General features: G+C 36.6%; 1 protein-coding gene across 17 annotated transcripts in view; it reads right to left on the bottom strand.

The window, feature by feature from the left end:
- LOC107505903 (LIM domain containing preferred translocation partner in lipoma) overlaps positions 1-26,728 on the bottom strand; it is a 607,668-nt gene that overhangs the window by 214,039 nt on the left and 366,901 nt on the right. For all 17 annotated transcript variants that reach the window (XM_016136314.2, XM_036219277.1, XM_036219274.1 and 14 more), the window contains one exon: positions 24,357-25,046. In XM_016136314.2, coding sequence (XP_015991800.2) covers positions 24,357-25,046 — 690 coding nt within the window. The remainder of the gene's footprint in view (positions 1-24,356; positions 25,047-26,728) is intronic.

The raw sequence follows: 26,728 nt of genomic DNA, 5'->3' as shown, positions 1-26,728 counted from the left end.
AGAAGAATATTTAGCTCCATCTTTATAGTGTCTGGACTTGTAACTACCCATTTCTTGAACATTAAGCTGAGCCACACAAGAAAATTACTACAGTGATAGTATTTCCAGGGCACACTGAGTCACTGTCCAAAGTCTAAAATGGGAAATAAATAACTCGTGAGGATTTGTTAGCACAATGAGAATGAGGGTACTCCGCTGTTGGTGTTCTGTAGCAAGCCTCAAGGTTTAATATAGGGGAAATGCTCTATTCCCCCCCCAAAAGTGGGTTGTTAGCTTTTTAAAAAAAATATACTTCGGGCATAGGGATAAGCAAGTAAGAGTGGGCAGAGACCAGTATTACCAATAATTATCAAGCTTAACTGCTCTAAAAGCAAGGATGCGGTTTGCTTCTGATGGTAACAGACTTCCTTGGGAAAATGGATGATCAGAGCCACTCCTCCCAACAACCAGCCAGGAGTAAGTCCAAGGATCAAAGTCCTCTAGATTCAAATCCCAGACCACACAGAAAGAAAAGGGCTTCTATCGAAACAAGCCAAGTATCACAGCTATTGTGGGAGGTTGTCTGGTCCCCATGTGAATTAACAGAAGCATTGTGTCTATACTTCACATCCATCTGAAACATTCTTTTTCTGCCAACTTCACTTCAAAATAATAATAAAAAAAAAGATGAAGAAAAAGAACAACAAAACGACCCCAACTGATTATTGAAGTGATGATAATGTACCTGTCTTCATTGTGGCCAACACTATTTTGATCAAACCTAACTTCTTTTAAGATCACTCTCCAACAAATATTTCTCTACAATTTTGATCTTTTCATAGGTGCGAAGAAAGGAAAGGATAAAAGAAATAAACAAAACTCAAAATACTATGTACTCTCCCAGAAGACCAGCATGGTATAAACAAAAATAATAGTTACACTCCTGGATTCTGAATCCTCACAGTGTTGTTGCAGAAAATAATTTTAATGGCGAACCAGAGAATCTTGCAAAACACATACGAAGCCATAATAAAATGGGATACTTATCCTGCTGCTCCGATTAGACCACTTCCATTCAATAGCTATAACTAATGACTTGTTTTTCCTCTGGTATTATGGGCCCTTATTACTGTGCTAAACATAACATACCTCATTTTGTTTTCCTAGCCATGCTTATCTCTTTCACTGATGACTGTAATTCGATATTTATGAAATCACATAAAAATAGTGTATAATCCTCTCAATAAACCCCTCTCGAATTGTATAAAATTATTCAGAGGACAATAGATTAATGTACACTCCAATGCATGTGTCCTTTTCTCTAACCACTTCTAAGTCAGTCTCTCTCGAGTGTGCACATACTCGCTCTCTCTCTCTCTTTCTCTCTCTCTCTCTCTCTGTCTGGCTAGAGAACACACTGTACTTTGGAGATAATTGACTGTGGAATATGATGATGTTTATTCAAAAGCAGGTCACACAGTCTGCAATTTGAGAGTCTTCTTTTATCCTCCTTACTTAGTCTCATCCAAAGGAAATGCATGATACTGTTTCCTGCAAATCAGTAACGTGGAGTGTTAATTACTTCTTTAGATTTAACCTACTGAGAAAAATGTACCCTCCCCTCCCTGGAGATTGGCAATGTTCAGAAAACTAACTTCGGATTACTCATTTAGACCAAATTGGGATGAGATAGATTGTGCACTCATATCATCTTAACAGTATGTTCTCCTGTTGCTAAAAGATCACATTACAGCATTAGACTTTGTTTTCTCAGAAATAACACAAATGGACAGTAATTACTGGGTGGGAAGGTGTGGTTGGAGGAAAAAAAAAAACTCCGGCTATCAATAATCTCTGCTATGATATAGACATGAAGCCTTGTCTTTGACCTGAGGTTAGAGCTTTTTCTCCAGTCTGTTACCAGTTACTGTCATTCTAGCTGATTCAAGAAAAAACTGAATTGTCCAAAAGAAATACATGGTGAGGGAAATGAGAATTCTGCCACTGGAAGTGTGCCATATTGAATGGGCTGGACTTTCATCCTTTAAGGCGAATTACATGGGATGTTATTAAGGAATCTAGTTCTCAATCTGAATACCATTCAACTTTCATTTCAAAGATCTAAGCCAGACACTGAGACACTGGATAGACATGTGACTAGTGGCATATTATCTCAAAAAAAAAAAAAATAGAAGAAGAAGAAGAAGAAGAAGAAGAAGAAGAAGAAGAAGAAGAAGAAGAAGAAGAAGAAGAAGAAGAAGAAGAAGAAGGAAAGAAAACACTCGCTTTTCCAACATACTTTAATATAATGCTGTGTTTAGAAAATGGGGCAGATCACAATCACAATGATATATTTCCATTTAGTCACTTAATAAATGTTTACCGTGTACTGGTTAGGTGCTCACAAATACACTGGGTAATGAGCTATAAACCTGAAGTTTGGCAAAAAGAAGTTAAGAACCATCTAGTAATTTGTCATTTGATATATTACTATTGATATTACCATGGCACTATACTTATCATAGTTGTTGATTAGTTTTTCAGTTAATATCAAGCATATAGATTTCATAGGCTCTCTGGGCCTTTATAGAAAATAGTCCAATCTCCTGCTTTAGGAAAGAAAGATAGATGGCTTGTCTATCTATCACTTATGGCTTATCAGTTAGAACTAGAACCCAGACTCTCAACCTGGTGTAGTTCTCTTTCCTGTATTCCATACCGCTTTATTTTTTTAACAGCATGGTCACTTAAATCCCTCTAACACTGAACTGAAATCAGATATTAAAATTCACTTAACAAACATTTATTGAGCATTTATTGGGCCATTTTAAAGATTCTAGGGTAAGGAAACATTTTCATTACTTCTACTAAAGTCCATATCATTCGGCCATCCGCCAGGACCTCTCATGCCTCATTCATTGTATCACATTGCAAAAAAAAAAAAAGGAAAGATTCCGCTGCTATTTCAGAAATGGTGTCCGAGAAGTTGATCTATTGAGGCAGTTCTCTACACGTTGTGGAGTGGAGCTCCTTCGAGATTCAAGCAGTGCTGTCCGTCTTTCCCTCTTACGCAAATGTTCAGCTCTCACGTGGCTGGGAATGCCTTCTCTGAGCACACCATAATCATCTGACAGAGTCTGTTCTCTGGGACACGAGAACCAAACGTACTGGTAACAGTCTCTTGAGAACAAACTGCTTTGTGAGATTTATGCTCCAAAATTCAAATAAAACGGCTTTAGAAACACATCCAACTAGAAACTTTCTCAACTGCTCCTGCTGACACTCCCAAGGAGTGCTATCACAAAATGGACCCTTTCTAACAACCCAGAATGTGAGATCAGAGGCTTCTGAAAGCTAGAAGAGTCAGCAGTCTATCCTTTCTCCTTTCAAATGTCTACGGAATTAGTATTGGACACAAAATATATATTTAAGCATAAAGTTTCGTCATGGAGTCTATTAAGTTTGTAACAAGTAGCAAGAATTATTTCAATCCAGCTATAAATTCTCTGCTATGTCCCGGATTAGAGAGGTGGAGTGGTAGAGGAGAACCAGAACTGAATAGTGGACCAGGGGATCTTTTTCTAGTCCCTATTCTATCTGTTATGCCTACAGGACCTTCAGCAAAGAGCCTAGGCCTCAGTTTCCTCATCTCTTTCTTCCTTCATTTAAATCTTTGTAAGCAGGGACTGTTGGCCAGTAGATGCAATGCCTAGCACAGGCCCTGGCACATGGTACATGCCTAATAAATGTCTGTGGAACAAATGAGAAGAATAAGGGCTTGAATAAGATGTTATATAAACCTCTCTTCATTCTAGAGTTTAGTTCAGCCAAGAAAATGGTGGTCACTTGAATGTTTGAGACAAGGGATGAAGAGAAGAAAGTTTTGATTTTAGAATCTGAGGCGCTAAGTGCTTCCTGGTACTTTCTAAAAAAATTATTATTAAGGTTTATATAACTACACTTTACATGGAACATTTTCATTCAGGCTTTTGTACAGAAGCCCTTACAATATATTGTGTGCTGAAGCAGGTAGCGTAGTTCCAGTCTAATCAAGCTATACCATTTATCTGATAGTTCTATGGTAGTTAGAATAACCCACGTCTAGAACAAAACAAAAATTGAGATCAGAAAGTGAAAAGCCTTCAAATTAACTCTCATGACCAAAAGCAAAAGAGTAAAAATGAAGAGCACTCTATTATATAACATATTGATGAGGCCTCAAAGATGGAGCTGTGATAGTTTGAATACTACATGAATGATATACAGACATATTTTTCAATTGTATCTCTGACATTTTACTTTTAAATATTGTGACTGTATTACCTGCCATTTGTCAGAAAATTGATTCTTTTCATTGACATATTCCCCTCACCCTATCCAATTTTATTTTAATATACTCATGACATTAGAAGAAGTTATCTAGAAAAAAATCACCATGGGGAGCAAAATTATGTAACATCTAAATGTGTCTGAGATGGAGTGTGTTCATTCTTTATAAATGGAAGAGTAGTCTTTCCTTTTATTTTTAGTACAGTCTTGCCTATTATTATTCCTAAAAACTCAATACACAGATAGCCATTCCCACCAGAGAATAATGTTAATACTATTCACAGGACTGCTATCCACCACTATTACACCTCACAAAACCAGCGATGTCAGCAACTGATTCATCATTACATTTACTCCTCAAATTACAGTAAGAACAATCATGGAAACCATGGTAAAATCAATACAACATTTACTGAACACATGCTCTGTACAAAGAATTGTGTTTCAACAGTGAAGCGGGAGGAGACCTGGCTGGGTTCTGTTTAGATTAGTCGATGTCTGTATAAAATCAATCATCTAGATATTCTGTATTTTACTACATAGTTCTCAATTGGCTGACAAACCAGTATATCGGTGACAAAATATCTCTTTCACAGAGATTAAACTAACCAACAGATCTAGATGACTTGACAGAAACATGCAAAGAATGAACATTCAAATATCTCTACTGGTTCTTTCACCAGGTCACACTGGGTGATGCTGAGCCAATCACTCGCCTCAGATTGCATATGAATGAGACATTTTGCTAAACTCTTCTCCCTCTGGTCCAAGAAAAGTTCAGAAAGAATGTCACACCTAGACTGTCTTCTATGAGAGGAAAAAGAGTCGCTGGAATAAACAAAATAAAAAAGCAAACAGAGATGGGGAAAAGAGACAGCAAAAGTAAATCCTAAATTTGGGAAAGAGTTGAGAACCAGAAAGATAGAAAAGGAGCAAGTTAAAAGTGGAACTTCAACGTTCCTGCCAAATATCATTTAAGTATAAATTCCATTTGTCCATGGGTGCTAATACTGCAACATGGAGTCTTAATGAAAGGGCTGTCTGAAGTCTATTTCTGGTGACGTGGATAAAGCTACTAGCTTAATTCCATCAGATGTTGTCACAGAAATTACAGGTTCCCAAAACAAAGAAGTGATAAGATGTTCTGAACTGGAGCCTTAAAGGAGACAAACTCTGAAGGACAATTTTCAAAAGCATTGAGAGATGTCCACCAAATGAGGTATTTCCTTTAGTCCATTTGTTTTGGCCATGTAACAAAATAAAACTTCAAATGTTAGAGGTACAGAAAATGTCTTGTAGAGCTGAGTCATATGCAGCATCAGCTCTCTGGAATATCTCTCTTCCCAATATCACCAATCCCAATCCTAGTAGGCATCCTAAAAGTCAGATCAAATACCACTTCCTCATAAAGCCTTGCTTGATCGCTTGGCTAAATGCGGCCCCTAAATCATCTGGATATCCAGTAGATTTTATCTTTAATGGCTTTGGTTACCCAAAACATTATACCTGTGCTATACACATCATCATATATGTCTTATCCTTATCCTTCCCAACATGAAATGTGGCATACACTAAATAAATGTTTGAGGAAGAGAGAGGGAAACAGAGGGAGGGAAAAAGAGAAGGATTAACTCCTCCCAAACAAGTACCCAGAGTAGAAGAAACACTTGAACATAGATTGACAGGAAAGAAATGAAGCTTGAAGCTTCAGGGTCCCTTACTTGCTCTGGCCCCTTCTAAGGTTCTGGGAAGGGCCCACACAGTGAGTTCATTGCTTTCTTTGCTGCTCAGACTGCCCTTCATTACACACTCATGTGGAGCAGTGTTGGAATGGTTTTGGGAAATATGGAGTTTGGTTAGGGGATATTGAGTTGAGGATACATTTAGTTGAATATAGTGAGATACTACATTTACATGGTTTACAATAATCATGGTGCATGCTTAAGCTCTTGCCAGTTATCATTCTGTAGGAATGTCCCTGGGCTCACTACAGCCCCAGGTCTGGAACTCAGAGATGTGGAACCAGAAGTCCTGTGACACGAGTGACACTTTCATGTGTCTTACTGCATCCAGAAGATGGATTATACTGCTAAAGGAGAGAAGCAGGGTGTGAAATGCATGGAGTCAGAAGCTAAGTCAGTTGAACATTCTACCAATTGTCAGATGTGTAAAAGTACTCACACAGGGAGGACTACTTAATACTCAATGATGTGAAAGGAGATGCTTTCTCTTAGCAGGAATGTACTCAGCAATGTACTAGAAGCAATTCAAAATGCACCACTGACTTGATATTCTTTTTGATGCTTATTTCACACTATAGAATTTATCACTGTATGAACTTGCATCAAATAGTGCAAATATTTTTGTAACATCTTACAAATAAAAAAAAACCTCGATGACAGTTTCCCCAAATTTGAAATAGCTGTGTAGATTAAAAATGTTTCCAAACTTTTAATAATAATGATAAAAGCATATTTCTAACAACCATGATAGAGTGAAGAGTAAAATCATCTTTTCTACTCTCCCAATAGCAAATGTTACAAATTTAAGCTGCATGTAGAAATGACAAGAGAGCATAGAGCCGCAAAAATGTAAGAAAAAGTCACTAAATTAATTAATTAGCTAACTAAATTATATTTTTCTAGATTTTCCAATTTTTGTCATATTTTACAGATTTTTATCAATTTAAAATTGCTGTATTTGCTTTTTTTATTTAAAATAATTATTTATTTTCTTATATAATTGTTATGGGACGAATTATGCCCCCCCCCATCCAAGATTCCTATGTTAAGTACTAACTCCCAATACCTCAGAATGTTACCATATTTGAAGACAGATCCTTCAAAGAGCCAATTAAATTAAAATGGGATCATTAGATTGGGCCTAGTCCAACATGACTGATGTCTTAACAAGAAGAGAGATCATGACACGGACATACACAGAGGAAAGACCAAGTAACAAGACTAGGTGAAGATGACCATCCATCAGCAAAGGAGAGAGGCCTCAGAAGAAACTAATCCTACCAAATATCTTGATCTCAGACTTCTAAACTTCAGAAACGTTGAGAAAATAAATTTCTATTGTTTAAGACATCCTCCCTGTGGTACTTTGTTATGGCAGCTTGAGCCAACTAATGCAATAATTTTCTGGTCATAATGGTGTATTTTTTAAAAGAGGTGTCCTCAAACTTATAAGCTTCAAAAGTTTAGGTTGCACAACATCTAAATATATTTACACACACACATTTACACACACACACACATAATAATTTCACTATTCACTATTGGATATATTAACTGTAGTAGCTAAGGCCAATACCATTTTGTCAGAGACCCTTACTTTTTAAACCTATTTCTTTACAAATACTTTCCTTCTTGAACAGTCATCTCTATTTTAGTAATTACCAAATCGTTCATAGAATTAAATCATTTAAATAAAATTTTATTTGGCTTCTGAAGCTTGCATAGCCTTATCATCTACAGAGTCACTGTCTGCAGACTCTTCTGAGATGGAGTACTGAAGAACATCTAGGTATCACTAGATATCACCCAAGCCTTTATGCAGTGTTCTGTTTAATGAATTTCTTATTTTTCAATCTATATACTTAGCAACTGCAAGGGGCATTCTGTAAAAAGAAAAGCTGGGATGTGTGTGTGTGTGTGTGTGTGCGCGCGCGCGCGCGCGCACGCGCGTGTGTGTTTAGTTCCACATATTTCATGCTATGAATTTTACAGACAATGAACAAAGATTCTATGATTTATATAGTGTGCAAAATTGGGGAAGTGACTTGACTCCTTTGAAATTACTGTCGTCATCTGTAAAACAGGATAGTCATTCATTCTTTGTCCATTTCAATGTTTTGTTTTGTTTTGTTTTGGAGGAGACAATGTATAGAAAATTTTGTTGCATTAAAATGTTCATTGTTATTTTATCAAAGGCAATGATAAAATACCTGTCAATGAAGACATAGAATTGTTCTTGATCTCTCAAATTTAGAGAACTGTGTTAAGGTCCTAACTGTGCTGTGAGACCTTCAACAGTCATTCTCTGGGTCTTAATTTCTTGTGAATGAATAACCTGCCTTCTTAGAAAAGCAAAGGTAACACATTTATTTCATTCTGACAGCCTAAAAATCTATAAACTCACCATCACAGAGCAAATTTGTTGCAGTAATTATTATATTTCAGACGACCATTGGGAAAGTATGTTTTAATTTTTAGAACTTATTTTTGGCTTGACAATTGGTTGACATTCAAAATAGAAAACTAGACTTCTGTTTTTAATAGGGAATGTTAACATTTCTCATGGAATTAAGCATGGAAAAAGAAGATATAAAATTAAAACCAATGACTTCTTTAGCTGATAATCTCGATTAAAAAAGAGTCCTTTTAAAGTATGAGCCATGTAGTTAAAACACACACACACACACACACACACACACACACACACACACGAAAGCAGGCAAGCAGCAGCAGCACACTTGTGCTTCAGTTCCTATTAATAGCCTGGTACTAGGACTCATAGAACTGCCACAGAAGGCTGAACAGTCTTGGGCTTTTCACGTGATAAAGTTCACACTTCCATGGTTCTCCATATAAGGCTTTCCAAACAAACTTGGCCTAGGCTCATGGATTTGGCATTTCTCCTGCAGGAATGCAACTCTATGTTCTACCCGAAGGTTTCAAGAATGACAGTTTTGGTTATTTATTAATTTATATAATCTTCTCTCAGGGCAGGCTCATTATGAATCAATGGCAAATACAATTCAAAAGTGGAGCGTTCACTTTGCTTGACTGTAAACAAGCTATATATAAATGGGCTGGATCTTACAGTTTATTTAACATCATCTTTTCCCTTTTCCTTTTCTGACCAGGTCTTCAACAACAACGCAAATTATTCATGCAAAAAAATGTACAAAACAATGTTAGTCCTGGCATTTGGCAAGCAGGTCACATGTCTGGCTAAAATTATATTGTTCTTAAAAAACCAGTCATTGTTGACTTTGCCACAGCCCTTCTCACTTGGAGACATAGTACTGACACAATACATTGACTCTGAGGTCTTCAGCTTGTGTTGCATCTCTCAGAGCTCAGTAGTACTTTCCTCTCTGAAGTTCAAGGTTATTTGGCTTGATTCTACTCTATGACATTCTGCTTAGCTCCATTCCATAGCCTACCAATCACACCCTTCATGCTGCCAGTTGCTTCACGAATGCCTGGCGGGACAGTGATAGATGAAAATTGAAGAGATGAGTTTAAGTCCTCTATTAGAAAAATGATTAGGAAGAATCCCCAGCAGATATCCTCCCAGTACCCTCATACCAAGAAGAAGGATACTTATCAGCTTGGCATATGAGACCTGCTCAAGATCAGAAAAGAATTTGATTTAAGTTTAAAGCTCGGTTGTTGCCCATCAGTGATGATTTTGCTTAATATAATTTTATGAAGAGGCAGTGTAGTGTAATGGCTAAGAGCTTGGGCCACGTGGTCTTGGGAGAGTAACCTAATCCCTCTCTGTTTCCCACCCAGTAAAAAATCAGGCTATTAATAGTATATTATATATATATATATATATATATATATATATATATATATATATATTCACCATGAGAAATAATAGCCTACCTTGGGTCATTTCTAGCATTTGTACTGAAGAGCAGGCTTTAAAAGATCAGAGCACATGGATATTTAATCACTATAACATTTTAAGCATGAAGTTCCATGAAAGCTTTGAATATGTCTGCTAAGTGGACATGGGCCCTCAATAATTAAGAATCACTATTGCAGAATATACAACATTGGATTAGGTATTACTTACCTACTAACTTTGGCTAGTAACAAAAAGTCATGTTTGAATCTTCACTATGTGTGCTTGCCTCTATGTGATCACACACAAAGATATTAGTGGTGAACCAGCCCTGAAATTGATCTTATTTCTACAAATAGATGACTGGAAATGTGGAGAATCAGAAAGGCATCAATAAATATTGAAATAAATCTAAGTTAATGATTATTTTTGATTTCCCAGCCATTAGAGCCTCTGGACAATTATACAATCTAAACTTGTTTACTTTCTCACCCCCATTTCCATTGACTGAAGACTGGAAGACTAGATAGGCCACATCCTACTAAAACCTTGCAAAATTGATCTACTTTATTTCTTCTAAAGGTCACTAGAACTTCCTCAGAGCCTTTCATTTATAATCGCTGTTTTGTGTGAACAATTTGTCCACAAGTATCCGATTGTACAGGGAAAGGCTTTATTCTCTAAAAAAAGTGGAGATGTTAGCTCTATGTTTTTACTTGATGGACAAAAACGTAAGGGTAGTTAGAGGCCACCATCACCGATAATACATATCTGATCTTTTCTATGGGATTTGAAGCTTTCTGAGGATGAGCAAAGTTTTAGTTGATTTTTTAAATGTTCTTTGGCATGTAGAAAAATAGCAATAGATGGTATGTGTTATTTATGGAAAGTAAAATTTTAAGAAAATAGTACTATGCAAAAATACAGTAACATTGATCATTATAACTGAAACCATTCAACATTTTTTTCCTAAAAATTACTATATAACTCATATATGATTGGCTGTGCTAATGAAATAAACAATGCAGTTAAAGTATGTATGTCCTTGACTAGACAGAATTACTTTGTAGCTCATGAGCTGCACAGAAAGTCCTTAACATGTTCTAATATTGATGCTGAAAAAGCAGTCCCCTATAGATAAACACTATGGAGCATTTATACAAAGAGCCATTAATGGAGACTGCAAAATTCTGCAGTAATCATCTCAAGAAGAAAAGGATAACTTGAAAAGGAAGGAAGGTGAAAGACAATTAAGCTGATGAGAAGCACATGTCAAGGTAAGTGACACTTGGTGTGAATGGGAAATCTCAAAGAACATCATTTGCCTTTTATTGATTATATTGCCATCCAGGGTGAAGACAGGATGAGAAGACCAGCAGGATTTCTGCTGCTTAGAAGAATGTACCTGGTAACCTACTTGACCCTGTCACAGAAATAGAAGTAGGTGGAAACTTCGTCCTATGTGACTATGCTGTCCTTGACTTCAAGTATTCAGTTTTTTTTCCTGCTCAACACCATTTAAAGAAAATAAATAAAAATAAAAAATAAAATAAAAATAAAAATAAATTGGTGTCATACTATATCTTTTTTGGCCAAGTAATTAAAATTTAAATTTTTTAAAAACATGCAACACTAGTTCATACCCAAAACTCATAAGTCTCAAATTATTATTGCTTCAACTACTGGTTTTCTTAGGAACACTTTTCCTGACACTTGTGGGAGAGTAAGTGGTGTGTCTTTTGTATTTTCACTTCTCATTCAATAACCATCCCCTGCCACTGCCCCATCCCCCTCCACTGCCCCTGGAGCTAGAGGCTGGAATTCTGCTTAAACACGCAACAGCAGGAACCTGTAGATACAAACTCTATGCCAACAGAGTGGCCCATACTTGCACATTTCTTAATATAAATGTCCTATTTACAAATAAGAAAGCTCATTAAGCCCATCTTTTCAATAGTTTTAAGAGAAACCACAGAAGCATCAGAGCCTAACAAATCTTCCTATGTCCACTCCTATCTTACACAGTGGCTGGGATTATCTTATAACAAAGGCAGAGACTATGACTCCTTTGCTAAAAACACTCCAATGGAGTCCCATTTCACTTAGAACAAAGACAAACTCCTTACCACGGTCAATAAGGTCTAGACCCTGCTTATTTCTACTACCTCATTTTATTTAATTATCTTCCATCCACTATGTGCCAACCACCATGGCTGTCCTTCTACCCCTATAAATGCCAAGCTCAGAGGACTCATCCTTGCTGTCCTCTGCCTGGAATATTCTTCATGAGAATATTAGAAGACCTGGCTCCTTTTCGTTCTTCAGGTTTTGGCTCAAATGTCATCTCTTCAATGACTTTTGGTTGGCTACCTAAATCAGTCACTCTATAAACCCAACATTAATATCCTTCATTTTATTCAGAGCAAGTATCACTACCTGCTATAGTTATGTCTAATTGTCTCTCTTTTGAAAACACTATTAGAATATAAGCTTTAAGAGAAAGCAATAGTATCCTGTTTCTAACTCTAACTCCAGCACCAAAGCAGAGGCATTGAATAAATTTTTAATGAATGAACAAATTAACAAATGAAGCAATGTGCTGGCACCTAATAAAATTCATGTCTTTTGCCTTAAAACTTAACTTTGTTTATATTCATGAAAGTTTATAAAATCATAAGTTCCTGGATTGGGTGAACTATGTAATCTCCCTGAGATTTAGTTTTTATCGGAAAGTGAAAATAACACTATCTGCTCAGAAGTGTTACTGAGAAGACTGCATAAGATAATCTATGGGAAGTGCTCAATGTAGTGCTTGATATAAATGCTCAATCATATTGGCTGCTATTAGTCCATACAGCTTTAAAATATTTAAAAGACCCATCTATCACTTAGAATTTTGTCTCCCTCCTTTAGCTCTATCTCTTCACAATATAATAATAATCTCTCACATGGGTGCAGTATTTTATAGTCAAAAAGTATCTCCACATCTGTTATTATACACAACTTTCCTTGTAGTTTGGAACTCAAATTCAGGGCTGATTTCAATTTCCACAGTCTTTCTACCATGTAGACATTATCAAAATAGACCACACATGGTGTTAAAAGGAGGGTTGGGAAGCTAAAGTATTGAACTGTGGGTAATGGTGGTAACATGAAATGTAGAAAAATCATACATAAAGGTGGGTGGCATACACTAGAGAAACTCAGGACTTTGTGCCCTTTCCACATAGTAGTTACCTGGATAAAAAGTTATCAGAGGGAATGGTTCTGTGCTCAGCACTTGCTCATTCATTTATTAACACTTGTTTTTCTGAGGACTTATTGTTTTCCAGGCACTATTCACTACATAGCAGTTAACAAAACAGACAAAAATCTCTGCTCTTACACAAATTCTAGAGAGACAGAAACAAAGAACAACTGATTAAAACATATTAGGTGGTAATAAATATTACAGATGAAATATTTATGAAGTAAATGTGATAGGAACACTCTGGTGTAGGGGATGCATTTTAGATAGAGTGGTTAGGAAAAACTTCTCCGAAAAAGTAGTATGCGAGGACAGTCCTGCAGAAAGTGAGAGAATAAGCCATGCAGATATCTGAGGAGAAAAGCATTCCAGGCAGAGGGTACAGCAACACAAAGGCCCCGAAACAGAAGTGCGCCTAGATGTAGTGTGGCTGGAGCAGACTTGTGGGGGTCGAGGGAGGGGTGGTGATAGATGAGATCAGAGAGTTAATGAATGGACAAACAGAGTTGGACCTTGTAAGCACAGTTCCAGCTTTTTTCTCAGTCTGAGCTGGAAAGCTGTTTTGAGCAGGGAAGTGAAATAAGATGACTTGCATAGGATCACTCAGTGTTGAGAAAAGGCCAAAGTGGGACAAGGGGAGGAAACACAGAGCACTGGGAGGGGGTTATGATAACCCAGGCAAGATGGGATTGGACTTGGCCCAGGGTGATGGCAGGGGAGAGGGTGAGAAGTGATCCGATTTTAAATATTAAGGTGAAGATAAAAGCATTTGCTGTGTGAGAAGAAGATAGAACAAGAATTGGGAAGTCTTTAGATAAAGAAAGTAGACCAGTGGTTACCAAGGACTGGAGGGTTTGAAGGACACGAGGAGTGACTGCTAATGGATAGGAAGTGAGGGAAATCTGATGGTGGGTGTACAACTCCACGAATATCCAAAAAATAAAAATAAAATAAAAAACTGAATTGTATATTTTAAGTGAGTTCATTCCATTGTATGTGAATTATATCTCAGTAATATTATTATATAAAAATAACCAATAAGATGCATGTTATCATAAAGGAAAACAATGCAATGAGAAAAATTTCAGAGGAAAAACAAATTAGTAATATGTGGGTACTGGCTGAATGGTCCAGCTTCTCCAAGGAGTTAATATTAGAAATGAATCTTGAAGGCTAAATAGGAGTTTACCAGGCTGGGAAAAACTGTAAGGATATACTATTATGCAAGGAGCAGGTTAATTTTGGTTTCGATATTTAATTCTTTCTTTCCCTTAAATTACCACAGACTGTCAAAAAAATCCTCTAGTTTCAGGATCTACTGGACAGAAAAGAATAGTTGAGGAATAGTCAAGAATTTTAGAGAGAATCTAAATTTTGAAAAGTCTTCCCATATTTTAGATAAAGGGTCAGTCAACTTTTTCTGTAAAGGGGTATGCAGTACATGTTTTGGGATTTGCAGACCATATAGCCTCTGCTGCACCTCCTCCACTCTACTGTAGTAGTGTGAAAGCAACTGTAGGTAATACGTAAGCAAGTAAGCATAGTTGTGTTTCAATAAAACATTGTTTACGAAACCAGCTGAAGGGTGAGATTTGGCCCACGGGCTACGATTTGCTGGGCCCCAGGTCCATATTCACGCAGCTGCCTTCCTGAATTCTCCAGTTCTCTGCTGTTCGTGAGAAATTTTCATGCCTCTAAAAGATCACCAGCTTCAGCTCTCTCCTAGACAGCTCGCTTAATGAATTACTTTGTGTCCTATGCATTAGCTGGATAGCAGGATTAAAAAAAAGGAGGTTCCTCTAATAAAAATTATGGATGTTGTTATAGCAAACCTATGTAAATTGCTCTTAAAGATTGCATGTATGCACCATGAAAAACAAGTAATAGCTAACAGAGCCATTAAGAATATAACTAGCACGCCTACACCCTCTTATCCTACCTTTTCCATAATAATCCCTAAAGGTACACCATGGTGTCTATATTTGAGGAGATATAAACATACCAAAATTTATAAGGACTAAATAAAAGGGTACTTATTATCTTGAACTTAGATTTAGGGTATAGTTATCACTCCTTGACTCTTGATAAAATGTTGCTTGAATCATGGATTTCAAATAATGTTAAATACATATTATGTCCTAGAAATGCAGCTCTACAGTTGTATTCTTTAAACTGTTGGGCCCAAGTGCTATTTGATATTTGGATAACTATACAATGAGCTAACACATGTGAATTGAGAGAGCTATGAATGGAGGCAAGTGTCACGGAATGAAAAAAAAAAAAAAAAAAACAGTGGGTTGGCAGTGCAAAGAACTAAGTTCTCATCCTCCCTCTGGTGTCCCTTTTTATTAGGCAAGGTGCCTCCGGACATGTTATAGAGTTTTAGAAGTTTGGTAAATATTATAAGAAGTTATAAAAATGTTACATATTATTACTAAATATTTCAGAATGTTAGTTTAAATAAGTAACCTTATGCAAAAAAAAAATCTAAATTGTATTTGTATGTTCTGAAGAACATTTACTGAACTCCAAAGATAAAACAGAATAAACACAATATTATTTGCTAAGAGTATGTCTAAATGTTGGGTTCTCCATATTCCAGAAAATCGAAGAGCTAAAATAACAAGTAAATGTTTATTTCTAGGACAATGGCACTTTTGGCAAATTAAGTATTTGACTTTCACTATGGTATGTTTCTTAATATACTGCATGTAAAATCTTTCAAAGTTTTCATATTCACCACTAATCATGATACATCAATAATGGCCAAGCTTCTTTGTTGGTTGAGGAATTAAACAACTAAAGCCTCTCCTCTGAAATAGGACAGTTTGAGTATTTGCAGCTGGTCAAGAAGGAAGTGAGATTCTTAGAGAGACACATCAATGAGTCAGGTAGTTGTCTTGCTATAGAACTGAAATAAAGTCAAATAAAGGCAGAACACTGGTAGATTGAAGTGAGTTCTCTTGCTCTGTAAACACACACAAATATATTTTGCTAGAATCATTTGTTCAATGATTTATTTAATTTTCCAGAAAAGTTAGGGACCTGAAATACTTTTGAATATCTAAATCTATGAAAAAGATTAGGTGAGCAAAATGAAAAAACAATATTCACAGACATCTTAGTGTACTAGAACATCCATCTTGATAGTAACTTTTAAAGTCATGGAAAGGAGAAATTATGGCCTAAATCAAAACCATACAGACCTAAAGAACTAGTCTCTTTACAGGAGCAACTGTGAGACAACAAGGTCATTAGAATGTTGGCCATTTTCTTTTATTAAGAGGCCTTACTAAAGCTAAGTGATAAGCTTCTTTTTGGTAACAGTTATTACACCTTTTCAAGGTCCTTTAACACTTCCAATCTCATCGGGCTTAAAGCAATGTAGAGATAAATTGTGGTATAGAAAGAAATGTTATTTTTCTAATCTAATTTGCCACTTACTAACTATATAATTCTTCAAGTCACTGTAATTCTTCAGGCCTCAGTTTTCTTACCTATAAATGTGAGGATTATAACCTAATGAGTTTGAAGGTAACTTCCATGTCTGACAGTTTCAATAGCCTGGCCCAGAGAAATGGAGAGAAAAGATTTACTTATTTTTCCAATTTACATTCTCAAATTTGTAGGAAACTATTTCTTCTTCAATCGAGAAGCAAATCTTCCAAACATAAAAGTTGATTGATAGGCTCTTCTCCATAAAGGAAATAAGCAACTGAATCAATAAATTTTTTTCATATGAAATGATTAAGCAGAAAAGCCTAAGGAGGCTTTTAAAAAGCTAGTAAAACTATTTAATTTAAAAAGACATAAGATGCAAGGTCAATATACAAAAGTCAGATGTATTTCTATATACTAATGGCAAATGATCACAAGTTAAATTTTAAAATACCATTTACATCTAAAATATAAAATGTTTAGAGATAACAATTTATACAAAACTACAATAAATTGTTGATAGAAATTAATGAAGACATAAATAAAATGATATACTAGGTTTATGGGTTGGAAGACTCAATATTGTTAAGATACCAGCTTTTTTCAAATCGATTTATCGATTCAACAAAATCTCAATCAAAATCATAGCAGGTTATTTTGTGGAAATTAGGAAGCTGATGTTAAAATTTCTATAGAAATGGATAGGACTTCTGAAATAACAAAGATGGAAAATATACACTGCCCGATTTAAAAACCTACTATAAAAGTCAGCAATCAAGATAGCATGGTATTAGCCCAAGGCTAGATATATAACTTAATGGAATAGAATAGAGAGAGTCTAGATAGACCCACATACATGATCAATTGATTTTTGTCAAAGATGTCTAGGTAATTCAATGGAAGAAAAGAATCCTTTAAACAATTTTTTATGCTGGAAAAACTGAATATCCCAATGGGAAAAAAATAAACTTTGATCCTTAATTGAAATGAATCATAACTCTAATTAATTAATTTATACTGAAAAACATCTAAAGGAAAGCATAGAGCAACCATGTGAAGGCAAACACATCTAAGGAAATAAAAAACACAAACTATAGAAGATAAAAGAGATAAACTGTCCCTCATCAAAATTAAAAACTTCTCCTCTTCTGAAAACAACATGAAGAAAATGGTAAAGTCACAGACTAGGAAGAAATATTGGCAATGTCTATATCTAAGGACTCTTATTCTGAATATATGCTGTACTCTTAGAACTCTGAGTAAAAACAAAATCCAATTAATAAATGGGCCAAAAATCTGATACTTCACACACAACACACACACACACACAAGAATGGCCAATGAGTGGATAAATAATAAATGCTCCAGATTATTAGTCAAAATAAAGCCACAATGAGATATATGCATGTAGCATGAAATCGCTAAAATTAAGAAGACTCACAATAGCAGTGTTGCCAGGGTTGGGGAGTAACTGAGCTTTGCATGCACTGCTGGTGAGAATGTCTAATGGTACATTTAATAAAACAGTTTGGCAGTCCCGTATGATGCTAAGTAGTTACCACATGACCCAGCATTCCACTGTTAGGCATTTATCCAAGGAGATAAAAAACAAAAACAAACAAACAAAAAAAACTGTCTGTAAAAAGATATGTACCTAAAGGTTCATAGCAGCTTCATTCATAACTAAAAATAGAAATGTCTCAAAACAAGTAGATGGATAAATGAAAGGTAGTATATCCATATAATGAAATACTACTTAGCAATGAAAATGAATGAGCTTATGAAACACACAAATGGATGAATCTCAAAAAAATGTAAAGTGAGTAAAGGAAGCCCAGACATAAGAGTGCATACTGTATGATTCTATGTATATGGAATTCTAGAAAGGGTCAATATGATCAATGTTAGAAAGTGGTTGCCTGGGGCTGAGAGTAAATGGCACTGACTACAACAGGGCACAAGGGAGCTCTGCAGGATGGCTGAAACATTCATTCTCTATCTTGATTGTGGTGATGGTTATGCAAGTGCATATACTTGTCAAAAGATCCCTGCTTTCTGCACTTAAAATGGATACCTACTATTGTATGTAAATTAAACCTTGAAAAAAGTTTATTAAAGAGTACAAATCAATAAATTCTATGGACATCTGGCAAGTACAAAAAGTAAAAAGGATACTTTGTACACAACAATGCATACTTAAACACATGTAACCCAGAAGGGAAGTAAAATGTTAGTGCAACATTGAACCTGACAAATTAGCTAGTTACTATGGATATTGAGTTGCTGGCGAGACAGTGCTTGTGTCATTGAGGTCACTTACGCTGATTTGGTGAAGTAGGTTTTGATTTCGGCATTTTGCTGAACAACCTGCCGTGTTCTAAAGCAGGGCTTAGTTCTTATTTTAGGAGGACACAGGAATTTCTTAAAGCTTCTTCGTTAAACAAGAATGCATTATGCACTGTTACTTACTTTGGGGAAAACAGGGTTGTTCAGATACCATCTCTATCCCCTAAAACTCCAGGTCTAATATACACTGGGGCATAGGTGGTAGAAGGCAGGTGTATGATCCTAGTATAGTAAGAGTGTGAAAATTTATACAACAGAGAGTGAAATAATGTACAACTTGATTTTAGGAAGAGGAGGGGCATCTCAAAGAGATTAATACTTTGCTCAGTCTTAATGGAAATAACTAAATATGCAAATATTTTATTTATTTTATTTTATTTATTTGGGGGAGGTCTGAGGAGGCATTCCAGAAAGAAAGAGTTCCATGACCAAAGTTGTAGAGATGAGACATAACTAGGAAGATATGTTTTTAGCTGGAAACTCGATGCATAAAGGGGGAAGATAAAAGTGGAAATCCATGCTGGGGTTTTAATTCCTTCCATAAGTAGCTGGAAACTTCTGAAGATTTTTGAAAAAGGCAATTAAATGGCAAGTGCAGAGCTGTGTGGCAGAAAGATTAATCTGGTAGCATGTTTAACATGAATGGGTGTGGAGAGACCAGAGGCGAAGATACCCATTAAGAGGCCATTTCAATGATGCAGGCGAGAAATGAGAATTGAACTAGGACAGCAGCAAGGGGGCTTTTGATAAGAGAGCAGACCTGAGATACTGTGAAGTGAGAAAGAACCTTGGGACAAATTATACATGGCTGATGGGGAAGAGGAAGTATAGCCCCAAGGCTGCACGCCTAGGTGCCTGGCAGGGATTTAACCAGGGCTTCCCCTCCAGCTGTTGATCTCATGACACTGCACCATGGCTGTCTGAGACTACTACTTACATGTCTGCCTGTGATGTGGGCCACAGCAGAACCGCGTGTTGGTGATGCTGACATGGCTCTCGCACCATTCAAACACCAAGACATGCCAAGATCTAAGTTTTTTTTTTCACGGAAAAGCATGAGGAAAATCTTCAGAAGACCCAGCTTGGAGTTGTGGCTCTCCTGTGAATTTGACATATCTTCGCTGACTCTCATTACTGAGCTTTTGAACCCTCATCAGTAAGAGAGACACAAAAACCTCTGTGCTTAACATTCATGGATATTGTGAGGTCCACAACGCACTTCAGAAAATGAAAAGTACTGTACAAAGGGAGTTAATAATGTTACCGTCACCAGCCTCCTCAAGCATTATCATCTTCACACACACCCAGGTATTAGCAACTACCCTGAGACACAGATCCACATCCGTCCCTCTTCTCATCCTAACATCTCTTCTATTTTTCTCTCTAATCCTAGGATTGAGAGCTGTTTAGCACAAAGATTACCATAAAAACTAGTTCTCCAAAATGCCACCAATTCCTTGCTGTATACTCAATATACACATCCTTCTCTTTCCACAATGAAAAACAATTTTAAAATTTTGACAATAGTTAAATGTTTAAAATGCTGCTATGTCAATATTCTCAAATATTTTCTTAATCTTAACAAATTACAGGTCTTGGGGACCCTTCAACATTGACCTCAGCATTGCATTATCTTAACTCTCTTCTCTGACGCATTAAATATTCCCAGATTCAAAACTAAATGAAGAGCCAAGATCTATTCTAATGCTGAAAGAGCTACCAAAAACTTTGTGTTAGGTTTATTGAAAGGTAGTTTATTGGTCTCCAAGATCTTAACTTCCTGAAGAATTCTGCAAGGAAATCTTAATATTTGATAATTTTATAACTTAACCTAACCTCCACACTAGGTGGGTCTCTACAGCTATCCTGGGATGCATATCACCCACCCTTTTATGCAGTATGGGGTAAATAGGTCTTTAAGAGACCTGCGGCTGACATAGATTAGGTTTACGGCAAGGAAGTGGGTGTTAGAGCTGCCCTGCCACTGTGGACCTGAGAGTGATGACTGGCCTACAGGTCCCAGCTCTGGCACTTTCACGCTAACTCACCTTACCCAAATGTTAGAGAAAACACATCCTCACAGGGATGTGACAATAACACATAGGAAAAGAGTTCTGTGAACTACAGATATTAGCTTTTATAAAACAGCAAAGAGAAAAGATTCCACTGTCTTTAAGAGGATTTCCAGTTTGAGAGGAACATTTCTCCCATATAAAGACTTGCTTATAACAATATTTTTTTTTCAAGGAACTTGGCTCAGATGGTACAGGAAACACATTATGGTCTACTGTGGCATGCAAATTCACTGCTCAACACAGTATTGAGAACACAGATATAATCATGAGCCCCCAGGCCTTGCAGGTTCTGATTTTGTCTCCTTCCTTTCTTTATTCCCTTCTTCTTTTCTTTTTTTCTTCCACTTTCTCCTTCCCTTCCTCTCCCTCTTCTTTTAAATTGCACTATGATGTAGGAAAATTAAAGCAACTCCTCTCAAATACAAGGAAGATTTATTTCTTTCACTTAAAAAAAAATAATTTCCTTAATGGATTAAATGCCAAATTCCTCAGGATGTCTCAATGTAACAAAAGATAATTGTTTTAAAGCATGAAGGTAAGTTTTCCATCAGTGACTAAAAATTGGAAATAAAATAAAGCTAGTAAAAAACTGAATAGTCCTCACTTGGCAATTATTCAGTCCTTGGAAATTTCCAAGCCCTTTGCTACCATTAATTAATTAGTGAAGATGACGTTCCACTTTACTGAGGCTAGGAGCGTGACATAAAGAGGTCTAGAGGATTTCCTCAAACTGAGAGAGGAATGTCACGGGAGGAACTGGGATTAGACTTGGGAGCTCATTTCTCAAGCCAGTAGTCACATCACTAAGCCAAGCAGAGTCAATATTGGGACAATAAGGCCCTCTGTGCACAGGTGCAGTTGAATACAGCAGTGTTCTGCTCAAAGACTAACTGTGAAAGAGCCTATCCCTCCATCCACCAATGTCCCCACAACACACACAGACTATATCTGTAGCTTCATCAGCCTCTTTCCCCTTTCCCGAAACATAGACAGATGGCTAAATATCAACCTCTAATATCTACTCTCCTTAATAACTGCAGCAAAAAGTACATGATTTGATATTCATTTTTTAAATGTACAATACGATGTTAAAACACATGACACTGTTGAAAAACAAATATTTTTTAAAAAATGTTAAACGACATGAAATTCACTGATATCCAGAATCCGTAATAACATAGTAGACCATCCTAAATTGCCTTACAATAAGAAGAAGAAAATTAAAATTTCATGCTTTCAGGTGAGTGGTTAAGAAAAGTTTATTCCATAACCTTGAGTAGGCTGGGAAAGACAGCTAAATGCCGGTGGTGTGGCTAGACTCAACACCTTAGATCCAGGTCTTACACTGGGTGCCGATTCTTTTCCTACACCACTGGATTGGTTCCAAATGTTGAATGAAGAGGGACTGTCTGGAGTGCCTAGTGACATGATGAGAAAACAGGAAACTCAAAGACTAGCTCAGTACTTCTCACCAGATTATTCCTTCCACCTAGACATACTTTTGCTCTGTCTCATGTCTGTTTTCCCAGGTGGGGTGATAGGAGCCTTAGACAACTCAGAGCCCATCTCTTCCCTTCAGGACCATCACTCAGCCATCCTATCAGTTAGGCTGCTTTGGATGGGGCAAAACCACAAGCCTATTTGAGCTTAAATGTTAATAGCAATCATCCCAATTTAAATGTTTAATCATCCCTAGGGGAATTTGTAGCAGTAGCACCAAAGTGAGCTAACGCTGAATAATCCAATTTTTTTCTTGACTGGTTGTTCTGGGGGGGTGGGCAAGAAGGACTAATACAAATATACTGTAATGTTAATGAAGCTCAACTCAAGGCTATCCAGACTGGTTATTTTGGACAAACTTTGTTTTTTAAAAAATACAAACTTACTAACTTTTTTTTTTCTTCATGAAGAGATTTTAGTATGGAAGGCTTTCCAAGAGCAATGTTTCAAAAATATTTAACATTTTAACTTGGAAACTTTATGTTGGAAAACGATCATGGCTGGCCTTCTTTCATGTAATGGGTATTCGTAAATTCGCCCACTTGCTGGGAAATGCTCTTTTCCTCTAAGGAACCTAAAATTCATTTTAGAGCACGATTAAAAGAGTGAATGCTTTCATGGGAGAACAGAGGTTTAGTAGACACCCTACCTGGAGAGCAAGGACCTGATGGATTTTTGTTATAATGTTGAAAATGTGAGTAGACATGTATCAAAACTGACAATCTTAAATGTATAAAGGAATACATACATACATATATATTCTCAAACCTCTACCCAGTCTATCCCCTAGAATCACCATTCCGCTTCTAATCACTAGCTCTAATTTCTGATTTCTCATAGTTCTAACTAAAAGGAAAGGAGGGCTCTGTTTTTGAAAACTACATTTGTTTCTCCATCTCACCTCTTCCAAGTAATTTTCCTCATCATACTGAGAGGAAACATCATCATCGTGCTAGTTCTAGTATTCATGGAAAATCAAAGTTGTAGGTGAGTAGGTATGTGTAATATATTTTACCTATTCAAAGGAAGTAATTGAACATGGTATCTTAAAAGACATACATGCTCATAATTAACTCAAACAATGAAAAAGATAACTGTTATAAAGAATTTTTTTTTAATTGCCTAAGAGGGATAAAGGTTAGAGAGTAAGATTCTTCCTGGAAGATCAGTAATGTGGATAGACAAGGGGCAATAAATAACTGCCATTATACTCCAGCCCTTTTCCAAAGGAATCTAGACAAGATGTCTGTATTACCTCAGATCCCCTTGGTCTCACCTGTCTCCTGAGCCATTGCCCACCTGTTATGTCCTAGCAGCCACTATGGTACCAACTTGGAGTTTTGACCGCCATCACATGAGCTCAATATGACATCAGCTCACCTCATGTTCGCCCTGCAAACCTGTCAGTTCTAGATGTGCAAATGTCCTATCTCTGCAGGCATGAGATACTGTAGATCTATTTGGTGCCCAAGTAAACACAACATCTAACTGCAAGGAAGTTTCTAACCCACAGAGAAAAAAAGCTTGCACCAATAAGAGACAAGAGCTGGAACGTAAATTATTTTCCCTTTCTTTCTCACACAAACAGATTGTCCTGAGCTCCACATTCACATGGTCTTTTGCAAGATGATCTCAAGGTTAAATGATTAGATGCACTTGGTACTAAGCAGCAGCCATACTGGTAACATAACTCCATATCCCCAACAGGAACTCCCTTTGGTCCTACTTCACTCGTGCTTCCCTAGGATTGTACTTTCTAATGAAATAAAAATACCACATACATTTTTACCTTCTGAAGAAGGCAGGCTAAGATAGACAGCCCTTTATTCCCACTACTTTGTTAATGAGTTTCCTACCTTCGGTTGCAGTGGAGGTGCACAGGGGGCTGGAACAGGATCTGTGATATAGGTCTTCTTGGGACCAGCTACTGGATACATCCCAGCGGGGTTCTGGTTCCCTGTTCCAGAGGGAGTGTACCCTTGTTCTCGCTTCCAGGTATTTGGGTGACCTTGCTGACCATAGGCAGGATCGGAGTCATGTTTCCCCCCATAGGCAGGCCCCACTGGGCAATAGGCTTCATAATAGCGTCCTTGGTTGGGGCCATACCCATAACTTGGCTCAGGCTGAAGTCCTGGTGGTGGAATATATGCATAATCCATGCCGCCCCGTGCTGAAGCGGGTGGACACTGTCCAGAAGTAGGGCCTGGTTGAGTGTTATAGCTCTGGGGCCCCGGCCCCGGGCCATAAAATTGTCCTGGTGAAGGGGCCGCCATATAATGAGAGCTGGGCTGGGCTGACTTCACTTGTACATTGAATGTAGGCCTTGAAGGGGTGGAAGCTGTAGTGTAGGAAGCTGGAACTGGCTGAGGCTGGGGTTTTAGTGTTCCAATTGGAGCCACAGGGATGGGTCCAGCCTGAGGTGCAGGCTGTGGCTTCAATGTAGACTTTTTGGTTGCTGTTAGAGGGGGTTGGTTTGGTATGACCATTCTCTTATGTCCTGTGACAGGGGTGGAAACTTGAGGAGAAGCTGTTGCACCAGTAGAGCCCTAATGTGGGAGAGAGAAGGGGAAAAAGAGATTACTTCCAATGAAAGATAAAAAGAACAAATAATAAAAATTGCTAATTATTATTTTTATATTAACTCCACCAAATACAAAAAAGAAAAAAAAAAGCATAGTTCCTGCCTTCTAAGAGTTCACAGACTAACACAAAAATTAGTTGCATTATTGTGTACTGCCAAGGAACAATCTGAAAAGGAAATCAAGGAAACAATGATATTTACAAAAACATTAAGACAAATATATACTTAAGAATAAACTTAACCAAAGAAGTGAAAGATATGTACAGTGAAAAGAACAAAAAGTTGATGAAATAAATTAAAGACACAAATAAATAGAAAGACATCTATATTCATAATTGAAAGACTTTAACACAGTTAAGATGTTAACACTGTCCAGAGTGGTCTACAGATTTAATGCTATCCTTATCAAAATCCCAATGATGCTTCTTTTATAAAAACAGAAAAATCCATACTGAAATTCATATGCAACCTCAAGGGACTCTGAATAAACAAAATGATCTTGAAAAAAAATGGAGATTTCAAATTGCCCCATTGCAAAACTTATTACACAAATATAATAATAAAAATAGTATGGTATGGCATAAATATAAACATATAGACCAATGGAATAGAATATAGAATCCAAAAATAAACCTTTGAATATATGATAAATTGATTTTTGATGAAGATGTCAAGACAATTTAAAGTCATTTCAACAAATGACGCTAGGCAAATTGGATATCTACATGCAAAAGAATAAACTTGAACCCTTACTTTACACCATATCCAAAATTAACCCAAAATTTTAGTCCTGAACATAACAGCACAAACTATAATACTATTAGAAGAAAATATATGGAAAAAGCTTCATGGCATTGGATTTGGCAATGATGAAAGATTAGATAGATATATGATAGATGATAGATGATAGATAGATAGATAGATAGATAGATAGATAGATAGATAGATAGATATCCAAAAGCACTAGCAACAAAAGAAAATGGATAACTTGAACACTATGATCTTAAAAATCAAACTAACCAAAGATTTAGCTACCATAATGCTAAAAGGAGGTAGTAGAAAAAGAAGGGTGGAGAATTACGCAGAGGGAATAAAAAAGCAAAAAAAGGGTGTTTAGAGAAACAGTCTGGCACAACCAAAGAGAAACTAAATTTTAGATCAAAGATTCTTGTCTAAGAGTGATTTAGCAGATAAGTCAAATACAGTTATATATATATCTTCCTTGCATATCTTCCTATTGTCTGTTGCATTCATTCATTCAACACAGAAATACTGAATGTCTTAAAAACACAAAGGTAAATATCTCCCTGTTGAACAATGGTGGCTATAATTATGATGGGATATTGGAAAAGGCTTAGAGAGCCAACCATTTGTCTTCAGGTATTAGTCTGTTAGGAATCTGCAAATATGCAATAATACAATGTTTTAATTGTCAGTTACTATGATTAAATTTGTTGGTATAACAAATAATCAACCACATCTTAATTTTGTTTTTTTATTAATTTCCAGGTAAATTTAAGTATGTACAGGAAGAGAGGATATAAGACTATATTACTCTAGTGTCATGTACCTGTACCGAGCCATAAGAGATAATATGCATGTGAGACAGATGCTGCTTAACTGCTTCTTCATCACTTCCACTCCCCT

This window comes from Rousettus aegyptiacus, unplaced genomic scaffold (assembly GCF_014176215.1).
Source record: "Rousettus aegyptiacus isolate mRouAeg1 unplaced genomic scaffold, mRouAeg1.p scaffold_m13_p_4, whole genome shotgun sequence".
Taxonomy (NCBI): domain Eukaryota; kingdom Metazoa; phylum Chordata; class Mammalia; order Chiroptera; family Pteropodidae; genus Rousettus; species Rousettus aegyptiacus.
This window is presented reverse-complemented; position numbering and strand designations above follow the sequence as displayed.